The 23200-nt window shown below is 48.9% G+C and overlaps 1 protein-coding gene across 1 annotated transcript in view; it reads right to left on the bottom strand.

Annotated features, from left to right (window-relative positions):
- FAM107A (family with sequence similarity 107 member A) overlaps window positions 1–23200 on the bottom strand; it is a 37993-nt gene that overhangs the window by 14559 nt on the left and 234 nt on the right. The window contains exons 2-4 of the mRNA XM_008519822.2: window positions 16584–16668; window positions 16313–16466; window positions 5552–7904 (exon numbers count right to left, since the gene is read on the bottom strand). Coding sequence (XP_008518044.1) covers window positions 5552–5630 — 79 coding nt within the window. The 5' untranslated portion in view covers window positions 5631–7904; window positions 16313–16466; window positions 16584–16668. The remainder of the gene's footprint in view (window positions 1–5551; window positions 7905–16312; window positions 16467–16583; window positions 16669–23200) is intronic.

Below are 23200 nucleotides of genomic sequence, written 5' to 3'. Positions count from 1 at the left end.
AGACTCTGATGGCAGCCCCAGAGCAGCTGAGAGGCAAGGAGAGTTGGGCAGGAATCTTCCGAGGTTGGGTACCATTTTCCCCAGGCAGTTGGGAACTTCTTCCACTGGAGCTCTTCTTAGAGTCCATCTAGTGTCCAAACCCATCAGGCTCACCCACCCAACTGCCAGCCTGAGGCCAGGGACCTCCCCGATTCTTCTTAGTATTCATGTCCCAGTACCAAGGTGCTCAATAACTATCATTGACTTGCAGACACCAAAAACACTGATGTCCCTGAGAGTGTTACAACACCATCTTGCTGTCTGTGTGTGTGTATGTGTGTGTAACTGTGTATGAGATCAGTGATCAACAGTCACCATTTCCCAAGCCACGCCTCATCAGTAAGAGATTATGCTACACCCCATAATGGGATACAGTCAATAGCAACCTCTGTTTATTGACCTGAAAAGATGTCCACTACATGTTTGGTGAAAAATGAAACTGTAAAATCACATGTAATATGACTCCCCCCCTCTTTTTTTCCCAAGATAAAAAAGTTAGTATACTATAGTATATAGTATACAGATATGGAGTATATAGTATATGTGTAGCATTTACATAGAGAGCCAATCTGGAGGCATATAGACTCAACTGTTAACAGAAGTCAGTTCTGGATCACTGTCTCAAATGTCATTACCAGACAGCATGTAGAATGTGGGTTAAAATCGAATTACTGGGCCAAGCTCCTGGATTGCTGTATTAGAACCTGTGAGGGAGGGGCCCAGGAATCGCATTTTTAACATGTCCCCGTGGGGATTTGTTTATATTCGGGAGTTTGAGAACCACTACTCTATGGCATAAAGTTACGGCACCTTCTCCTTTGTCACGATGTTTTTGTAACGTTTGTGGCTTAAAACAAAATACAACCCCAAGCATATATTGCTTTTGCTATCAGAAAAAAGCATAAAAATTGAAAATATGAGAAAGAGCAACCTTTTCCAACCAACTATAGTTATGAGTCTCCTGTGCTTCAGGCACGTCCGTTTTGAGTATTGGAATACAGAGGCCCTCTTAGCAAAGGAGCCCTTTAGGAGTTTATTCCAGGTAATGGCCGAAGCCATCCCCAGCTGCTGCCTCGTGCCTGGTCTGTGTGGCCTTCCCTGGAGGCCTTCTCCTTACCCCGAAAGGAAGGCCTCTGGAATGCCAGGGGCCTGGGGAACAGAATTCCAGCTCAGCCCCGCTGAGGACTGCAGGGCAATCCCAGCGGCTGGGCATACCCCTCCCTCACTCCCCTCCGGGCCCTGTGAAGTTTGTTTTCTCAGGAACTAGAGGAGCCAAAAGGAAGCGGGACCATGAAGACCAGGAGAGGCAGCCATGAGTGGGAGCTGCGGGATTTTCCGGCCCCATGGTGGGCCAGGGCTGCAGCTTGCATCAAAAAGCTTCGAAAACATGTTTCCTTTCATTTTTTTCCTCCCTTTCTCCAAGCTGACAGGAGCCTGGAGCAGCTTATCTGGGCCCACAAACATCAGACAAGAAGTTTCCATGCCAACTCAAAACTTCCTCCTTGGCCCTGCATTCAGTCTAAATCTCCATGGCCCCTTTTCAAGGCCTCAGTGTGGTTTCTGAGAAGCCACCCTCAAAACAGCCCTAGGATCTAACCTCCCCCACAACCCCCAGCACGCTCTGCTGAAAGGACATGGGGGGAGAAGCCGTATTGGCAGGAAAACTGGTCATGGGATCCACGGGGAGATTATAAAAGGAATGAGAGTCTTCTTTACACCAAGTTTGAACCAGGAAGAATTTACCCCGTGGTGGTGGGATTTCAAGCGTGAAAACAGGAAAGTGTGAGGGAGTGGGGAGGAACTGAGAGTCTCGTTTCAGAAAGCTGGCTCTCCACCCAGCTGCAGTTAGACACGGTTAATCTGGTCTCTCAGCTGCAGAAGAACCCTGGGGGGCCTCCGGCCCCCAGCACATTTTAATTCACTTGTAGCCAGACAAGAGATGGACAGTGGGTCTAGGGATGCAGAGAGGGATGTGTGTGAGCGTGAGTGTGTATGTGGAGAGAGGAACCTGGGCAGACCATAGCTTGTCCAGCCAAGCAAAGTTCCATGATTTCTGGAAGTGAGGTTGGCAGATGTAGCAAAGAAAAACGCAGCACGTCCCGTTAAATTTGAATTTCAGATAAGCAACAAATAATTTTTTTAGTATAAGTGTGCCCATACAACATTTGGGACATACTTACACTAAAATATTATTCACTGTGCATGTGAGATTCAAACCTAAGTGGGAGTCCTGTGTTTCAGTTGCAAGCCTGCTTGGCAGGCAGCGATGGAGGCTACGGCTGCCCCTCTGGCTGCAGAGAAGCAATGCAGTCAGTGACGCCCACAGGCACCTGAGAAGGTTTCCTTCTGTCCGTGCCACAAAGAGATGCTTCCCTTCCCACCAGGATTCCAGCCTGAGCTCCAGGCAGGATGCAGGTAAAGAACTTCAGGCAGACCTGCATAGCTTCCCAGGCACGGCCAAGCATGAGCGATTCCCCCGAGGTGAGCCTTCCGGCTCTGTGGGTAAGAGCCTGGGGTCAGCGCAGACACCAATCCTGGCTCCACTGCTGGGCAGCTAGGTGCCCTTCAACTTCCCCGTTCCTCATCTCTAAAATAGGGCTGGCATCCTTGTGAGGAATACAGGAGACACAGCATGGAAAGCCCTTCACACACTGCCTGCCACAGAGTCTGGGCTCCAAAGTGGTAGCTGCTATGTTAAGAACCCATCCAAAAACATTAAAGATTTTCATCCAAGTGAAAAAAGTGGGATTGAAGACTGGCGTTAGTACAATCTCAGCAACGTAAAACAAACACACACAACCACACACACACACTCACACACTATGCTTAGCAAGACTGGAAGGAGACACCCCCAAATGTTACCTTGGTTGCCTGTGGTTAGCGGGATTATGGGTAAGGCTTCCCCCTCTTTATTCTCGATTTCCCAAAATATTCATGCAAGTATATATTACTTTAATATTAAGAATAAACTAATTTGGGATGAAAATTTTTCTAAAAGTCTTACACGACTTGGTGTACCACTTGAGGCTACTGTAGATGAAAATGGCTGCCATCCTGGGTTTGCTTCTATAATCCCATCCTTGGGGGCTTCTAAAGAAGGGGAGCTCTTGCCTCTTCACTAAATGGCCCCGTTCGCTCCTCAGCCCCACTCTTACCTCTTGCTCCTCCTTGTGTGAGGCAGACTAGTGGTTCCAGAGGCACACACCCCTGGGTTTGCATCTCAGCTCCAGACACCTGTCAGCCGTGTGACCTTAGACAAGTCATGTGACCTTCTGAGCCGCAGTTTCCTCGTGTTTAAAATAGGGGTTAATATTATTTACCTCCATGAGAGGAGGGACATCGCTCTGATTTGTCAGTAAATCCCTGTGCCTTACGTAGGGCCTAATGCATAATAGTGGTCAGTAAATATTGGTTGAAAGAATAAATGAAGTTGATGAGATGACAGGTGTATCACACTTGGCAGAGAGATTGGCAATAACAAGTGACCGACTATCATTTGCCACTATTATTACTATTCTCAGAAGGTGCGCAGACTTTGGCACAGGTGGACCTAAGTTTGAATGCGTTTTCTACCTGTTAGTGGGACAGAAAAGGTCCCTTAGCAGGATGGTGGGCAAGCTGCTTAAGCTAAGCCTCAGTCTCCCCATCTATTAAATGGGGATGACAATTAGCAGTTACCTTGTAGGGGTGTGAAGACTGAAGGAGCTAGCACCTAGAACAGAGCAAGCGCTCCCTCCATGAGGCCCCAGTCACAGGCCTGTGCTCCCTTCCTGCTTGTAGCTGTGGGTGGTAGAGTTACCAGGCAAGCATGTCGTGTCGCCTGGAACGACTCTGATATGTCTGCTATTCTGGATGAGTTGCAAGGAAAAAATCTACCTTTTGAGTGAGGCTCAGAGCTGCAGCTCCAGGTTAGAGGGGGTACAGGGTCTTCAGATTAGAGATACCCCCTCCTCATCTTTGTGAGACGATAGGAACTGGGTGGGGAAATCGCTGGAGTTGGGATTGGAAATCAGATTCATCTAATTATAGAGCTCCTCCCTTTCTGCCTGCCCGGCTCAGCCAGATTTAAGACCCTCCTCCAGGAAGGCGCCACCAGTCCTGAAGTCTTGGCCAGGTCTTGCTTTTGGACTTAGAGAACCGTTGTTCCGTCCTTCCCAAGCGGTAACTCCGCGGGCGGGATCTCCACGGGGCGGAGCCAGGCTCAGTAGGAAAGGCAGCAGTCCCGGGGCGCGGGGCGCGGGGCGGGATAGGCGCGAGCCCTTGGCTTGCCTGGCGCTTCTGGTACTGGGGGGTGGGTCTGCCGGCAGGGCTACCGGGTGGGGCGGGCTCCTTGCCCAAGGCAGAGAGTAGCTGCCCCGTGAGCCCAAGTCCTGTGACACTTTCTAATCACGTACCCCCAAGTGGCAGGGACCCGGCACAAGACCGATTTTCACTTTCCCAGAACGTCTGTCTCCAAGGCCACAGTCCAGAAGGAAACGCCCCAAACGCTTACTGCGGGCATTTTTTCTTCTTTCTACCTCACCGTATTTTCCAAGTTATTTTTACACTGTTTGTTTCATTTTCCTAAACAAAAAAATCTCTTATTGTTCTGAGTGGAAAAGTACTATGTGCTCACTGCAAACAAGTAAACAGACATAAATAGGGGGAAAAACACTTGTCACCCAACTCCCAACCTCAAAAACAACCTCTGTGGGTTTCCTTCCAAATCTTTTTCTCCTTGAATGCATACATATAGAAAAATGGTTCATGGGGATGGCGTGTGGCCGAGCAGTTAAATTAGCGCGCTCTGCTTCGGTGGCCCAGGGTTTCACAGGTTCGGATCCTGGGCTCGGACATGGCACTGCTCATCCAGCCATGCTGAGGCGGCGTTCCACATGCCACAACTAGAAGGACCCACAACTAAAAACATATAACCATGTACCTGGGGGCTTTGGGGAGAAAAAGGAAAAATGAAATCTTAAAAAAAAAGAAAAGAAAAACCGTTCGTCATCTTCCCGTAAATTGCTCCCCGCCTTTACCCCGTCACGTAGTACCTCGCCTGACATCAGAAGCCCTTCCCGAGCGGGCTGTGCGTCTTGCACTCCTTTACGCCCCACTGCGTGCAACTCCGGTCTGTCCCATTTTCCGCTCTCCCACGTCCACAGACGCCTTTGCGCACTTGTGTGAGTCTCTGCTTAAGGGACAGACCAGGAGGTGGAACCTCCAAGGACTTTTGTAGTCAGGAAACTGAGTGTGATTGTGTGCGTGAGTGTGTGTATGTGCGCGCGCGCTCACACACTGTAATAAAGCAATATATCTAAAGAGAGATCCCCCAAAGGAAGAATGTAGGAAGCAGAGAAAGAAGAAAAAGAAAAGTAATTAAAAGAATGAAAGAAGCAAAGGAAAAGAGGAAAATAGAGCAATGAAGGACCGAGGCGCCCGGCGAAGGGCTGGCCAGGGGCTGGGCGGTGCGCCCGCCGTGCCCTCCTCGCGCTCTTGGAGGAGGGGGCCGGGCGGCTTTGCCCCTACTTACCTGACCTGAGCAGCACGGCCCGGTACAGCCCCGTGGCCTCAGCGGGCCCCAGCGCCCGTTCGCCCAGCCTCTGCGCCATCCGCCCGCGCGCCAGACTGCGGAACCTGCACTGCGGCCGGGGAGCGCACGGCGGGAGCGCAGTCCCGAGCCGGAGCGCCTCCGCCGCGGTGACGCGGCCCGAGGCTCAAACCCCGCCGCGGATCAGGTTACGGCGGCGGTGCGAGAGCCCGGCGCGGAGGCGCAGCGGAGGGAGGGCCAGGGGCCAGGGGCCAGGGGCAAGGGCAGGTACCCCAGCCCAGGCAGCGGGCAGCGACTCCCGCGTGAGGACTACTGGCCCCGCGGTTCCACGGCCAAGGCGAGAACCCCGTGTGCTGATTGCCAGCCTCAGGCTCTCATCTACTCTTCTCCGTTTCCCTGGCCCGTGGCCCTGTTGAAAGCTACAACCAGGTGAGGGGGTTCTAAAGTGCCATCCCTGGGATCACATCCCAGTGCCACCAATTAATTGCTCTGTGACCCCACGATTTAATTAGTTAACCTCAGAGAGCCTCAGTTTTCTCATCTGTAAAGTGGGGATAACCATAGTATTTATCTCCTGGGGTAGTGAGCGTAATCAACTTTGTATATAGATCTATATATATCGACATCTATCTCTCTATCTCTCTATCTCTCTATCTTAGAACAGTAGCTAGCACAGCACAAACAAGCCATCCTGGCGTGGATGGCTTCGAGAAGCACAGGGCTTCTCTGGGGGAAGGAGATTGTGGTGGGAGGCCTGTGGGACTCCACAAGATTGATATCTGTGGCTTTGTGGAGTCCCTTTAACAGCCAGAGATGGGAGGACCAACCAAAAGAGGCTAACGGTGGAGGGGCAAAGTCAACGAGGCAGTTTTGGAAGGTATAAGAAACTGACATTTTGATTATCTGCTCTGTCTGGTGCTGTGCTAAGTTTTTTTCTAAAACAAAAACTAATGTTCATCGTGTGCTTTACGTCCTATTTTGTTTAATCTTCCCAGCCCCATGAGTTAGAGTCTGTTAGCATTCAGTTTTACAGATGAGGAAAGTGAGGTTCAGAGAGGTTAAGCAACTTCTCTGAGATCACACGGTGTGGAGCTGGGATACAAACTCAGACATGGGCCACTCTGGTCTACTGCCTCTTTGTCTCCTTAACCTTCACAACAGTGCTGGAGGGTAGGTATTATCTCCAATTTAGAGATGAGGTAATTGAGATTCAGGGAGAGGAGGTGGCTTGCTCATGCTCATATAGCTAGTTGGAGGATCCAAGACCCAATCCAGTTCTCCACCCGCAAATCTAGTGCCCCATGGCCAAATGAACAAATATGTTTTTAATTCTTCAAATAACCATATTTTTCTGCTGAGGGCACAACAACACTTCCATTTCTCCCAAATACCGGAACACTTCAATTTCTCCACCTCAAATGACCCAAACACCAAACCTGTAACTACCTGCCAAAATCAAACAACAAAGAAAGAGACCACGAAACTTCAAGAGGGAAACAGGCGTGTGTACATTTCAACCTTCTCCACCTCCCCGGTGCAATCTATAGACCCCTGGAGCTGTCCAAGGTTCTGGATGGCCTCTGTTCAAGGCTGTGCCTCCGTGGGCCAAGGAACCTTGAGCCGGCTGTTGGAGCCTCAGCCACACAGTACTGCCTCCCTCTGCCTCTGCCTTCTCCACCCTTGGTACCTTCCAGGCCAACAACCATCCAAGCCCTCTCTGGCTGACGCTTGGCCACTCCCCAGGTCCAGCTTCTGCTCTGACTCAGAGGTCCCTGTACTTCTGCTCTTCAGACACCACCCAGGGTCCTAAGGACCCATGTGACACACTTTGATCTTCAGAGACCTCACTGATTGGCCAGACCAATCATGTCTCTCGTCAACAACCAGCCACCATGAGTGCTAGGCACGATGTCAGACATTTGGCATTCACTAGCTCATATCCATTCTTCAGAGGATGAAATTATATCCAATTTACTGTTCATCCCATTTAATCCACTCAATAGCTCTTTGATTAAGTATGGTTATGCCCCTTTTAGAGATGAAGAAAATAGAGCTCAAATGACTTGCCCAAGATCACATAACTAGTTAGTAGTGGCACTGGAATTTGAACCCAGATGGTGCCAAAGCTTTTGTTGCAAGGGAGGCAACCGTGCTAGCTGTTGAGCAAGGTGGGGTTCAGGAAAATTGTTGGAGGAATGTGCTTTTACAGAGCATTCCAAAAGGATTAATTCTGGTTGCACCCCCGAGGAATTCTAGGTGGGTCTGACTTACCTGAGCAATTTAGTCTGTGCTTCTCATTTTCGCTGTGAAATCTGGCCTGAGGAGAGTATTCTTTCTGTGAACAGAAAGAAAGTAGGTGGAGGTGAGGACCCTCAGTTCTGTGGCAGCGGGCAGAGGGATGAAATATTCATAGTGTCCCTGAGTCTTTTGGCCACAGAAGGGACTGGTCAGGGTGAAAGTCCTCTACAGAGAAACAAATTACTGCAGTCCTTGGACTGTGTGTGTGTATCTTCATGTGTATGCGTGTTAGGGTGGCATTTATGAGACTCATGCTCATTCTTAAAAAACAAACTTTATTTTTTGGAGCAGTTTTAGATTTGGGGAAAAACTGAGAAGATAGTACAGAGAGTTCCTTATACCCCACACCCAGTTTCCCTATTATTAAACTCTTACATGTGCGTAGATGTACAAGTATGTAGTATGGCATATTTGTTACACTCATTGAACTAATATTGATACATTATTATTAACTAAAGTCCACACTGTATTCAAATTTCCTTAGTTTTTACCCAATGTTCTTTTTTGTTCTTGGATCCCCTCCAAGTCACCACTTTACATTTCATTGTCATGTCTCCTTAGGCTCCTTGTGACTGTGATGGTTTCTCAGGCTTCCTTTGTTTTTGAGGACCTGACAGTTTGGAAGAGTACTGAGATCCATGTTCTTTTATGTTGAGGTCTTATCCATGCTGTTCCTTCTACCTGGACTGTCTTCTCCCCACGTTCCTGGCAAACTCCTCGTCCTTCGAGGGCCAATGCAGAAGGCTTCAGGGTTTGATCTCAAGGTCAGTTCTTAGACATCTTCTCTTCTCCCTCTACACCCTCATGACTTTAAAAACAACTCTAAGCCAACGGTCCCCAAACATTTATTTCCAATCCAGACTTTCCCTCTGAGCCTTAACTTTGTCCAACAGGCTACTTGACATCTCCACTTGCAAGTATAATAGGCCAAACTCACCATGGCCCACACAGAACTCTTGACCATCCCAGCCCCCAGCCTCTTCGTCCCCTGTCCTCCCATCTTAGTAAGCAGCTCCACTCTGGCCCTGTTGCTCAGGCAGGAGACCTTGGGTCTGCCTTGTCCTTTCTTCCCGCAACCCCTCAGTCCTCAGATCTCCGAGGCATGGTGAGTCCAGCCCCTGGGGTCTCTTCAATCTGTCCACTTCTCCTGATACCCCCACCCCAGCCCAGGCACCACCACAGCAAGCCTGGATGCCTGCGAGATTGTCCTCCTTCAAGCCGCTTACCACACTGATTCCAGAACAAGCTTTTAAAATGTAACTCAGACTCAGATCCTGCCCTACTCAAAATCCTTTGGTGCCTTCCCTTTGTACTTGAAGTCAAACTCACACGTCTACCCCTGGCCTGCAAGACCTCTGCAACCTGGCCCCTCCCTGCCAACCTCTCAAGTCCCATCTATTGTTCCTTCAAATGTTCAAGGGCTTAGGATTCCTCAGTAAAGAAAACAGACAAAGTCCTTGACCTTGTGGAGCTGACATTCCGGTGGGTGAGACAGACAATAAGCGTAATGAGTAAGTGAAACAGAGAGTATGTTAGAGGGCGATAGATAATATGGAGAAAGAAAACGTAGAGGAGGGGGTGCTTAGTGGTAAGGGGGCAGTATGTGGTGATAAATGGCTGCTCCGAGGGGTCTCATTAAGAAGGTGAGATGTGAGCGCAAACTTGAAGGAAGTGAAGGAGTTAGCCAAAGAGATGTCTTGGGGCAGAGGGTCCCAGGCAGAGGGAACAGCTAGAGCAAGGGTCCTGAGGCTGGAGCTGCCGAACGTTCAGGGAACAGCAAGGCAGCCAGGGTGGCTGGAGTAGAGGGGATGCAGGGGCTGTCATATGAGGGAAGGTCAGTGAGGGAACAGGGCCACTTTCCCTCCCACCCCACAGTTCAGCCACTAAGACCTGCTTAGGTTCCCTGAAAGCCGTGCTGTCTCTCACCTCCCCACTTTTGCACAAGCTGTTCCTTCTACCCGGGACACACTCCCCACTCTGCCTGGCTAACTCCTCCTTATCCCTTAGGTCTCACATGAAATGCCACATCCTCAAGCAGGTCCCCCTGGATCATGTGCTCCCACAGCGCTCCAGACGTCCCTTGTATTAATATTCGCCACTGAGTTATGACCGTTTGAGCCCTATCTCCTCCACCAGACTGTGCTCCCCTTGAGAGGGGCCTGGGTCCTGTTCGCAGCTGTCTCCCCAGGGCCTAGTCCAGAGCTGGGCTCGGACTGGATGCAGAATAATGGTTTGTTGAAAGAATAAATGAACTGAATAAGTGAATGAATGAATGAATGCACCCACATGGGGAGCTCTGGGTTGTATGGGGGAAGTGGGTGATTCCACAGAGAGTAAGCCAAGGCCAGAACCAAGGGAGGCGCCCCTGCTGCCTGCCCAGGGATGGTCCAGGGTGGATGGAGGGCCTGGGGTCCTGGTGTTTCCCTGGGGGGCCACCATTTTGAGCTCTGCCACCAAAGAAAGCATAGAAGAGGGAGGAATTAGAATTCGGCCAAGCCTCTTTTGTGGTTTTTAACCAGGGGATTAAGAGAACAAGTAACCTCACCGGTGGAAGAAAATGCCAAGACTTAGAAAAACAACCTTGCTCCAGAGGGCTCAAAGGGGATCTGAGTTTCTTCTCACATCTCCCCACACAGACCTGGGAGGTGGGGCTGGGTCCCATGGGCAACATTAGCATTATGAAGCCAGAATTCCATAAGGAGCAGCTCCCAGATCAGGAGTTCAAAGAATTGTCCCTTGCATGCCTGCCAACCCCCCTTGCATGAAAGATTTGCTGGAAAATTAGGCCAACCTGTGTCCAGCCAAACCTCAATGAGCAAGACAGAGGCCTCTCTCCCTTCAATGATTGGAGTTGGTGAGCAAGAAAACGCTCCACCTGAGTGCAGCCACTTGTGAATGCAAAGCTGATTTAAAAAGGTACCTGGAGGGGCTGGCCCAGTTGTGTAACAGTTAAGTTCGCATGCTCTGCTTCAGTTGCCCGGGATTCCCCAGCCTGGATCCCAGGTGTGGATCCAGGACGCTTATCAAGCCATGCTGAGGCGGGCATCCCACATATAAAGTAGAGGAAGATGGGCATAGATGTTAGCTCAGGGCCAATCTTCCTCAGGAAAAAGAGGAGGATTTGTAGCAGATGTTAGCTCATGGCTAATCTTCCTCAAAAAAACTCCCAAAGAAACAAATGAAAAAAGGTAGCTGGACCTTTGCAGACGTATTACAGGTTATTGATAGTCTTTTCCAAGAACCGTGCTGATAAATACAGCCAATTCTCATTTGTTCACACTGTTTAGGGATTGGAAGATACTGGCTTAGTTGTCATTTTGGTTAGTGAAAGTCAGCACACACAATTTCCAGGGGAAATACTACTGTATATTGTACAACATACCCAAGCATGGCCGAACACAACTCAACGTTGGCTGAAGCCAAAGATAATTGCATTTCTCCTGTCCTTCCTGTGGCCACCACCTTTTTTCTTTTCATGCTCCAATTGTTGAGAAAAATCTCTTGGGGTTGGTCCTTGGTGACCTTCAGTGAGCCTATCCCCAAAGTCTCCTCTTCTCCACTTTGCTCCACTGCTTCCCCCAGAGGGAGCTGCCTCTATTGGAGGAGTGTCAAGACGTCCACAGACCCATCACACATCTGCCTCGGTCTTCCCCACCGGATGCATGCAGCAAGTAACACTTACAGGACCTTGCTCTGTTTGTAAACATTTTGAGGTATAGCAAAAACATTGAGGTGCAGCACACATCCATAAAGTGCACTAATCTTAAGTGTGCAGCTCGGTGAAGTTTTACGTCTGTGTTCACCCACACAACCACTTCCAAGATCAAGACGTAAACACCTCCCACCCCGAAGGCTGCCTTGGGCTCTGTCCCAGTCAATGCGCACCTTCTCCCAGAGGAAACACTATTCTGACCCACATCACCAAAGATTCGTTTCTCTTGTTCTAGAACTTCATGTAAAAGGAATCATAAAACGTACTTTTTGGGGTCTGGCTTCTTTCACTCAACAGTATGTTTGAAATTCATCATTGTTGCTGCCTGTGTCAGCAGTTCATTCTCTTTATTGCTGAGCAGTATTTCCTCTTACGGTTACATCACAGTGTGGTTGTCTAGTCTCCTGTGGGTGGGCGATCGGGTGGTTTACAGATTAGGCTGTGGCGAATAAAGCTGCTGTGAACACCTTTCTATGAATTTTTGAGTAAACACCGTGCTTGTTTCTGTGTGGCAAATAGCCAGCAGTGGAGTTGCTGAGTCCTAAGGTAGGTGAATGTTTAGCTACAGTAGATCCTGTCAACAATGATTGTATCAATATGTGTGTTGTGTTTTTGGTATTTCCACAACATAGCTTTTTTTGGACACATTGAGGTCACTTCTGTGCACAGTCCTTTGGGTTGGTCGGGGAGAGGAAGGAGGTATTGGCAGAATCATATCTTAGATAAACATAGATGAGCCCCAGTTCTGACCTTGGGGGAGATGAGGGTAGGACCTCAGAGTATTTGTCCTTGTACCCCGGAGTGAAACAGAGGGAGGGAGGTGAGTCTCTGGGTGTCTTTACCCCCCATTAACGCCATGAGAACAGGGTCTGTGACTTATTCAGGGATGTGTCTTCAATGCCTAGCACAGTTCCTGGCACACGGCACTTAGTAAAGAGAAACCAACTGAATAATTGTAGCAAATGTTTATGGAGCATGTCCTAGAGGCAGGCTCCGCGATAAGACTTTACCAATACGGTCTCACTGAAGCCTCGTAAGGGTCCTTTGAGATCAGGGAAGAGTGGGGTTGCTGTTTTACAGATGAGGAAGGAAGCCGAGGCCTTGGATAGGCTAAGATACACAGCTGGCAAGTGGCAGCATTGCAGTTAGACTGGAGGCAGTCTGACTCGGGAGCCTGCAGTCTTAGCCACATTCACAAATCGGGTGTGTGTGTGTGTGTGTGTGGTGGAAAGGAATACTTCTTCATGGAGTCCGCTGGGCCAGCCTCCCCGCCAAGCTAATTCTTACAGGTGGGATATTTCTAATGTAAATCCTTGGCTGCTGGCCCCTCCTCTCGTTCCCCATTCCCAAACCCATGGCCACTGGGTGTCACAGTGCCTCACTCTCACAAAGCCACTGTGTTGTGTAAGGCGACACCTGCTGCCTCTCACTCTTCCATCCCCAGGGACGGAGAGAACCAAACCCATAATCCTTCCTTTAAAGTGCTGGGCTCTATTTGGAGAACGCGCCAAACCCTGGGACTTGTTTCTTTCCAGAGGTCCACTTACATCACACCGGTGTCAGGTTCTCTGCTGACGTGCGGTAATGAGGGCACTGTCTTCTGTCAAAGGAAGCCTCCATGGTTGCGATCTCCAGGGTCTTTTCATTGCTCCATTCATCTCAGCCCATCTGGCCTCAGAGGCCCAGAACACTGCCCTCCTGGAACCCACGCTGAAGCATTGGGTGAGGAGCCACCCCCTGACCCAGGAGGCAGAGGGGCAGCCTTCTTCTTCATACCTGGACTTGGTGGGTGGGCTGTTTAATTCATAAAAGCTTGCAAAATTGTTCATACAAGGAATATATAAATCCATTGCTACTTTAAATGTTTGGAACAACCCAATTGCTTATAAATTTGAAAGTTACATTTCTCCTTGTCCTCTCTCAACCCTAATCTCACCACCTCCTCAGGGTTATCACTGTTTTTGTTGCTGTGTGTGTGTTTCAGTCATTTTTCTTTTTTCTTTTTGCTGAGGAAGATTTGGCTGAGCTAACATCCATTGCCAATCTTTCTCTTTTTGTATGTGAGCCACCGCTACAGCATGGCCACTGACAGACAAGCGGTGTAGGTTCACACCTGGGAACCAAACCTGGGCTGCTGAAGCAGAGCATGCCAAATTTAGCTACTAGGCCACTGGGGCTGGCCCTAAGTCATTTTTCTGCAGCTTGCTTTTTAAACTCTGCAATGTGTCTTGATATAGAAATATGTAATACATATAGACCCAATTCACTCTTTTGATTTACTGCAGTGTATAATACAGCATCATGCCCATAGCTTTTTTTTAAAAAAAAATCCCCTTTAGTTGGACATTTAGGTTGTTTCCAGTTTATCATTAGTACAGATAATTCTGCTCCAAACATCCTTGTGCTTGCCTCTCTGTGCATGGATGTGAGTGTTTTTCTAGGGCAGACACTGTGACATGGAAATGCTGGCCAAGGGCTACCTACATTTTAGATTTTAGTGGATGCTACCAAATTACCCTCCAGAATGACTGTACCACTTCACATGCCCACCATTGGTGTCTGAGATTCCTGGATTATTTACACCCTGACTAACTCTGGGTGTTGTGAATCTTTAAGTTTGTCTACTAAAATCTAATCTATGGTATTAGAAGTCAGGATAGTGGGTCGCTTTGTGGGGGTGAGAACGGATGGGAAGGGGCACAAGGGGGCTTTTGGGGTGCCCAAATGTTCTGTTTCTTATCTGAGTAGTGGTGACACAGATATTTTCAGTTTCTCAAAGTTCAATGAGTGGTATACTTATGATAAGTGCACTTTTCTATATGTGTGTTATTCTTCAAAAGAAAATTCACCATTTCCTCCCTCCCCCAATCTGATGGATGACAAAACAGTACCCCATGATCATTGTATTTTGGAGGTTGAGCTTTCTTTTGTTGGTCCGTTGACCTTCTGGATTCCTTCTTCTGGAATATTTACTTCTGGGTCATGGGAGAGTGCTTTGCTTGACAGAGGAAATCCCCTTTCACAAAGGGGAAAGGGACTTGACCCTCTCTGAGCACCGACTATATGCTCTGTTGCTCCCAACAGCCTTTCGAGGTGGGTGCCATTCACCTCATTTTACAGACAAGGAGGCGGGGCTCAGAGCAGTGAGGTGACCTGCCCAAGGTCACGGAATTGTCTGGCTCCAGAGTCCTACCCTTTAGACCGCTCCTGTGACAGGTGTTGGGCTAACTATGCAACAGGCATGATCCCAATGAACCCCTGCAACAGTGAAGTAGCTATATTGTCATCCCAATTTACAGATGAGAACATGGAGGCTCAGAAAGGTTAAATGACTTGCTCAGCTCACCCAGTTAGAACCCAGGTTGAGCAGGGTTTGAACCCAGGTTGGCCTGGCCCTGAAGCTGTGATAAGGCAGTACCATCTAATAGAATACTCTGTGATGATGGAAATATTTGATATCTGTGCTGACAATATGGTACCACTAGCTACATGTGGCGAGTTAGCACTTGAAATGTAGCTAGTGCTACTGTGGAACTGAAATGTTAGTCCTATTTAATTTTCATTAACTTAAGTAGACCATATTGGGCAGTGCAACTCTAAAGAGTCAGGTCAGGAGCAGACCTGACTGCAGGGCACAGGCACAGACCAGACGACGGAGCAGCTGCCTCAGTGGGAAACCATCCAGCCCACCAGGAGGGACCCACTCTGAGAGGTCCTGACAAAGCCCCCACACAGCAAGGTCTCATTTTGGGCACCAGAACCATGGAGAGAGCCAAAGCTTTGTAATCAGATGTAGCTTTAAGAAGCCTCTGAACCTAAGACTCAGTTTCCTCATGTATAAAATGGATATTAAAATAGGGCTGGTTTTAAGATTAAATGAGAGAACACATAGTGCCTGGCACAAAATTGGCATTCAATAAACTATTTAATAGTCATTCTATTATCACAATTATTATTATTGATCGTCGGCTCACTTTTAAACTTTCGAGCTTTTTCATTATGTGGTGGTAAAGCATATTCAGGGTAATAATTTAAACAATGCAGATGGGTTTAAAGTGCAGCCCCCAAATTTCCAAATTCTTACCAGTGGAATCCCCGGGTCACTGGTTGGGGTGTTTTCAACTGTGATAGATCTTGGCATATGTACAATCTTGTTTTAAACCTCTTGAGAGTGCTGGACTTTAAAGGAATGTTCTAGTAGGTTCTTCTGAAAAGACTCCTCAAGTCATGCTAATAATCACCCCTGGAATGTACTGCTGGGTGGGTTTGGAATTTTGGAGAAAACAGACTTCTTCTTTAAGCGGATCTGGTTTCTACAGTCTCCATGGTGTAGGGCTGTGGACGGGCCAGGAGAGCAGCCTTGGTGTGGGGGCACCTGGCGGTCACGGCCTAGTCTCCACTAATCCCAGCTCTGGCTGGCTGCTGGGCTCTGGGTGGACACTCTGCCTTCCTGGGAGGCCAATCGTGCAGAAAGCAGGGCTTTGCTGCTTGTGAAATAACGTTCCAGGGGAGCCACGGAGCCTGTGGTTCAGGGTGGGGAAGGGGGAAGAGAGGAGACACCCAGAAGGGCCTAGCCAAGGGCTGGACAATGGAGATTCTCAGCAGGTGAAATCTAAACAGCCACGAACGTAAGATCCCCGGCCTCCCCAGAAACCAAGGAAATGCACACTCAAGCAACAAGGGAGTATTATTCTTCACCTATCAGATTGGCAAAAATTAAAGCAAAATGATACCTAGTGCTGGAGAGTGTTGGATCCTCGTGTGGGGAAATGGACCCAGTGGTGCACTCCTGGAGGGAGCGTTGGTAGTAGAGTCATCCTGCAGGGGAACACGTGCGTGCCAATCTCCATGCTGTTCCACTTCCAGGAATTTGTTTTAGGGAGATAACTGAACACACGCACAAAGATATGAGATCAGGGATGTGCATTCGCCAGCATTGTTCATAATAGCAAAAAGATTGGCAATAAGGTAAATGTCCAGAGATAGGGGATCGGTTAAACAAACCATGTTATCTCCGTAAAATGTAACCATCTGTGGTCAAAATTGATGTTGCAGACCGATGTTTACCCACACGGTAGAAGGCCACTATCTATATGAAAATCAAGTAAAAACAAAAGTCAGATAATATGATTTCATATTTTTGGTAGCAAAATTGGTTTTATATATATACACGTATATATGTAATTACATATGTAGTATTACACTATATATTTAGTGTTACATCAGTTATATAAATATGTTTGTGTGTGTAGATATGTGTGCATCTACATATATATATTAGGTAAATTTATGTGGAAAATGTTTGGAAGGATATGAATCAAAATGCCCTCAGTGATTATATGTAATTGGTGGGGAATTGTACGCATTCATTCATTCATTTTGTAGTTCTCTGCATTTCCTGAGGGGTTTCTTTTGGTAATGAACTTGTATCATTATTTATAATAAGAAAATAATTTGTTAATATTAGTTTAGGAAACAAAGAAAGCTGATAACTCTGTCTCAACTGTGTTAGCCAGTATAAATGCAGTTATGCCCAGCTCTTGTCCGCATTAGAAGCACCCTTCGGATCCCAGGACAGCCTTAAATTACAACAGTAATAATACTGAAGAGGAGGAGGAGGAGAATGGTGTCCATTTATTGAGCACATACTGTGTGCCAGGCATTGGCTGGGACTTGAAGCACATTCCTTCACTGGATTGTCACAGTGGCGTGAGACATAGGTACTCACGTCTTTGAATTTCCTAAGACAGACTGAAATAGGGACTTTGTGCAAATGGTACATTGAGGGAGAGCTCTCGTGGGAAATCTGTGAAGGAGTAAGGGAGGGAGGCAGGATGGGGCAGGAGAAGAAGCTAAGCAAAGATGTGGGTTCAGCTGAAGTCTAGCCTCAGCCCGATCCCATGGGGAGTTCTGGACTGTACCTGATACCACAGCACTGTCCTACTTTGAGGCAAGGAGACTGGGCTTTTATCGCTCCGTATCAGTTGGTCGTTGGCTATAGGACAGTGGGAAGGGATAACCAGAGAGATGGGGTCCACCTCCCAAGTGTGTCTGGGTGAGGCACCTCCCATCAGCCAAGGGCAATTGTTCTGAGAAAGGTGCAGCTGTTGGCAGCCAATGCTCACAATGACTGGGGGATGGGTGTGTTGGACCAGTAAAGGGGACCTGGCTGGAGCACCAACCTCCTACATATCATTATCCTCATTTTACAGATGGGGAAACTGTGGCTCAGAGAGGTTAGATAACTTGCCCAAGTTTACCCAGCTAGTAAGAAATGGGGCTGGGTTTTGAACTCAGGTCTGAAGCCCTTGCTCTGAGCCCTGACACTAGACTTCTGGTAATTTCACAGAGGGGAAGGAGATTGAGGCTGTGAATGGATAACCTCCCAATGTCCCCTGCCCCACCAAGTGCCCCCTCCTTCTATTCTCTCTGCTTCACATTAGCAACTTGGATGATAAGCAGTTCCAACCCAGGCTTTTGAAGAAGAGAACCACAAAAAGCCTTTGTGTTTCTGCAGAGGTCCCTGAAGGTTGTGTGTTGGTGGGGCTGGTTGCTAGGAGACATTTCTCCAGGAACAGGCTCTATGCACAGCCCCACATTATCATACCTGGGAGAGAGACGGCCCAGCACGTCTTTCCCCCAGGCTATTGGAAGTAGATCCAATTCCTTCTCCAACTGGTTCTTCCAGGACCCAGCTCAGAGCGTATCCTGGCTGAAAACAGATCTTGTGCTAGACAAACTCAGAGTCCTGGTGGGAAGAGCCCTTTGAGATGACCTACTTCCCTTCCTCATTATATAAATAGGGAAACCGAGGCACAGGGAGTTGAGGGACTCATACAGTGAGTTAGTGGCAAGGTCATGATTCGTGTCTTGTTACTGCACGAGGCAGCCCTCCCCCCTCACTGTCTGAGCCCTGTATGGTGAGACGGCAGGAGCTCGGTCTGTGAGGGCTGGGCTCAGGTCCCTTTATTGATCCTTGGGTTTCAAAGTGTTTTGGGGGACAAACAATTGTTTTGCTCAAGTGGAGATGAGCAGCTGGCATTTATTGGGCATCTACTACGTGCCAAACTCTGGAGTAGGTGCTTTAGGGTCTTCATCTGCTAAAGCCGACCTCTGGACCATCTTGGGGTCAGTTTCTCCTGGCAGTGTTTTCCTGTTTCTTTGCATGTCTAGAAAATTTTGGTTGTAGACTGAATGTTGTGTGTGTGATATTGAGACTCTGGATTCTGTTTTCTTCTCTGAAGAGTGTTAAATTCTGCTTTAGCTGGCAGTACAATTACTGGCTGATCTCTTTGCAATCCCATGGCTTGGTTTTACACTTTTTAGGGAGGATTCGTGCACAGCCCAAGCTATGACCCAAGCCCCCTAACTTGGCAGGACGCGCCTCCAAACTCTTTTTCCCTGAGGATCTGGAAGGATGTGGCCTTAGGCCTTGGGGCAGGTTTGGAGCAGCCCTAGAACAAGAGCATAGTCCGCACTCCTGAGGCACAGCCTTTTTGTGTCTCAGCTCCGGCCTGGGATGAAGGTCTCTGGGTACCACTTGACCTGCGCCGTCTCAGTTTGTTCTCAATCCTCTAACAGCTGCTCTCTGTTAAACCTCAGGTAGTCTTACCCTGTGCATGCACAGCCCAGCCTTGGCAAGGACTTGTGGGTCCTGGGGGACCCCCATGCAGGAGCCCCCTGGCTGTGCAGCTCCCTCCTCTCCCGTGTCCTGTTCCACAGATTCCTGCTTTTGTTGCCCCAAACTCTGACCTCTGCCTCCTGAGCTCAGAGGGACTGTCATGCTGTCGGGGCTCCATTGCCCTGTGCCGTGCTGGGGGAATTGTCCCAGGATGAGAGCCCAGGTGCTGAGGGGCTTGCCTTGTGGGTTCCCCCTCCCTCAGAGGTCACAGTGCCTGCTCTCCACTGCCTGCGAACGGCTGCCTCTTATTTTGTCAGGTGTTACATTATTTTTGGTGGGAGAGCCGGTCTGGTACCAGGTGCTCCATCATGGCCGGAAGTGGAAGTCCAACTCACAGCTGAGCACTCTCTCTGTGTATTTCTCTTGGAGTGCTCACAAGGATGCTGAGAAAAAGGGCTTAATATTTTCCTTTAAAAAGTGAGAAAACTGAGGTTCAGGGGGAGGTAGTAACTTGCCCGAATGCAAAGTGGTAGTAAAAACGAGTTTGCTGGACTTCAGAGCCTGCGTTCTGTCCCCACACTGCCCCTGCTTTCAGTGGAAGAGCAAAATTCAAAACTAATTCACTTTCACCACCAGCAAAACAGCAGCGTTTTCTGAGCCAGTTTACATATTTTCCTACATCCCATCTCTCACCATGTACCTTTATTCCTGTTTCTGCCACTGACCCCCTGGTCTGGGTGGTCGTCACCTTGACATGGGTGGCTATAGTCATCTCCTATGGGGCTTCCATTGTGTTCTTCCCAGAACACGTTTGCTGTCTTATTGTCTTGCTCCATTGTCTTCGGTGGCTCCCTATGACCCACAATGGCACTTCCCAAAGTACAGAATTGAGAGCCATGCCTTGGGGAATGCTGTAGCTCACAGCTCTCCTCTTGGAGATCCACAGCTCGAAGCGTGAACTTGTAAAGGCTCTGCAGGAAAGAAACCTGCTTAATTGGGCTTAACCCTGACTGTTGGCCCTGAAACCCTTGGTTCATCTAACACCTATTAAAATCCTGTGGAACACACCAGAAAATGTTGGACCACAGAGTAAAGGCTAGTCTTTTTTGTCTGCATTCTAGTCCTTCTACATTTCAACCTGCTCTTTCAATTTCATTTCCCACGACTTCTTGTCACAAGACACCTTTCCCCTCTGTACGTATTTCTCCCTCCAGCCTTCATACCCTGCTAGCTGTAGGAATGCTATAAGCCTGCAAATGCGGGGAGTTTCCATGAGGGGGGCCTGGCCTAGGAATGGGATCAACCAGAGGAAAGTGGAGCCATGAGGAAGAGAGGGACTGGGTCTTGAAGACTTCATTTAAGACTCTGGGTCCAGCCTTGCCTGAAGCCATCACTCCTAGACTTTCAGCTACAAGAGATGATAAAATTGCCTTTTCTTCTCCCTTAACTCAGTGTTCCTGCAACCAAAGCAGCATCGGGCTGGTACATCTTTCCAACCTCCTGGAAAGTTTTCTGAGATTGAGCGCCATGTCCTGTCCATTTCTGCTCCTCCTTGAGACTTTACACCGTGTGGTACTAAGGGTTGCGGTTCAAATGTGTCTTATACGTCATGAGCCATTGTCCCATGAGAGCCACTTTTCTTGGTCCACGATGTGACCAGATGTTTACAATGTGAAACTGACTTCACAGCTGCCAGCTCTGAGTTTTCTCCTGGAGGGTGGGGGTGAGGAAATTGGTGGGAAAAGGGGAGCTGGCTGTGGTGAGAGGAGCAGGCAATACCCAGTTGTTCACACCTTGGTGTGATCCCCTCCCTCTGAGTGTGGGCGGGACCTGTGACTTGATTCTAACAATAGACTATGGCGAAGCTGATGGCATGTCACTCTCATACTTACGGTAATGTGTGTTTTTATTTGTATGTGTGTAAGTGTGTGTGTGTGACTCTGTCTTGTTAGTGTGCACTAGCAAGAGGTTCTCCTTGCTGACTTGGTGAAGGGAGCAGCCATGTTGAGAAGCCCCTGTGGCCAGGAACTGTTGGCAGCCTCTGGCGCTGTGGGTGGCACCTAGCACCTGAGGATAGCCTCCAGCGAGCAACCAGCAAATCTCTGGGCCCCCTGTCCTACACCACAGGGAAATGAATGCTGCCAACAACCCGAATGAGCTCAGAAGCAGATTCTTCCCGAGTCGAGGCTCCAGGTGAGCGTGCAGCCTGACCAACCCCTGAGAGACTCTGAGCACAGGACACAGCTACGCCAGGCCAGGCTCCAGCCCATGGACGCTGATAAATGTTTGTTGTTCGAAGCTGCTGATTGTGTGGTAATTTGTGACACAACCATAGAAAACCAGTGCAACGGGCTTTGGAGAGTGAGAGACTGGGTTTGATTTCTGCCCCACTTACCGGCAGTGTGACCTTATGTGAGTCATGTCACCTCTCTGAGCCCCAGTTTTCTCATCTACAAACAGGTGCAGACTTGGGAGAATTAGGGCTACTGAATGTGAAGCACCTAGCATGAGGCCTGGAACAGAGTTGGTGCTCAATAAATAGTAGAGGTTGAGTTATCACGATTTTTAATTTTCTTCATTCATTTTTCTAAATTTTCAATACCAATCATGGATTCTTTGCTAAATAGAAAGAACAACTTTGCTTAGAATAATTAAGGGGGGAATTGACTTGTCCAACGTCACAGAGCCGGTCAGCAGGAGAGCCGGGTGACGGGCTGAGAGTCTGATGTGGGGCTCCTTCCAGAGCAGCCCCATCCTCATGCCTGGATTAACAACCGCAGCAGCACCAGCACCTACCCTAAGAGCCAGGCACCTCACCTCTACCAAACCTGCCAGGTGGTCTAGTCATCCCTGGTTTACAGATGAAGAAACCGGGGCTCAGAGAGGTTCAGTCACTTGCCCAAAGTCCCACAGCTGGCAAGTGGCAGAGCTGGGGTTTGCCTCTTGCACCTGGAAGGAACCACACCCTAGCCCACAGCGTCCAAACTTGGCCTGCATTCTGCGTTCCCAGGTCCCGGTGGAGGTGGCGCCAGGGACACCTGGGCTTTCTGGAATGGGGCAAATGCAGGGAAACGAGCAGCGCGGCCCGGCCCCGGATCCCGTTACTCCGGGGAGATCACGTTTCCCCCTTTCTGGCGCCATGAGCAGGGCAGAGAAGCGGGCAGGCGGCCACTTCCCAGGTTATTCAAGTAGAAAATTACAGCTGCCCGAAATAGCCTGGGCATTCTTTTATTTATGAACATACGGCAGATCCGAGGAGCTGGAATGGGGGGTCGCATGTATTTCTTTCCACTGGCTGCTCTCCTGAGATCCGCAGGGACCTAGCTCTCTCAGGGGACTCTCCCGGGCGTTGGGGGAGCTCGCGGCGTTGGGGGGGGCGGTGGGGGCATTTTCAGGGCCTGATCATGGGAAACGGAGAGACGAGTTCCCGCCACGCAGCAGCTGGAAATGGCGCTAGTCCTGAGGGCCTGAGTCTCCAGGGGTGCGGGGGATGGGGTGGCAGGCGTGTGGGTCTGTCCCAGCCACCCTCTTCTTACCCTGTGACCTTGGGCAAATGGCTTAACCCCTCTGCGCCTTCATTTCTTCTTCTGTAAAACAGGATGAGTCCTAAACTCACAGAAAAGCTTATTTTCTTCTGACTATAAAATTAATACTTGCTCACTGTAGACAATGTAGACAGTGAAAAAAAAAAAAAAAGACAGAAACATGACCATTGTACCCCCCCACCCCGCCTCTCCTCAGTGAAGATCATTAGGATTAACATCGCGTGTGTATCCTTCCCGTCTCTTTTTTGTAGGTATCTATTACAAAGATGGCCCATCCAGCTGCTGTGTTCTAAAAATGGGACCCTAAAGTATAGTCAACAAGTATTAGTCAGTCAGCAAACATTTACTGAGCACCACCTTAGGCCCTGGGGCAGCCTGGAGGCAGGTTTCCCCAACATCCCTGACATCCTCCTTCTGTTTCTCCAGCCCTCTGGTGACAGCCCCAACCTCGAATC

This window comes from Equus przewalskii, chromosome 15 (assembly GCF_037783145.1).
Source record: "Equus przewalskii isolate Varuska chromosome 15, EquPr2, whole genome shotgun sequence".
Taxonomy (NCBI): Eukaryota; Metazoa; Chordata; class Mammalia; order Perissodactyla; family Equidae; genus Equus; species Equus przewalskii.
The sequence above is the reverse complement of the archived record's forward strand: the minus strand, read 5'-3'. Positions and strand labels throughout refer to the sequence as shown.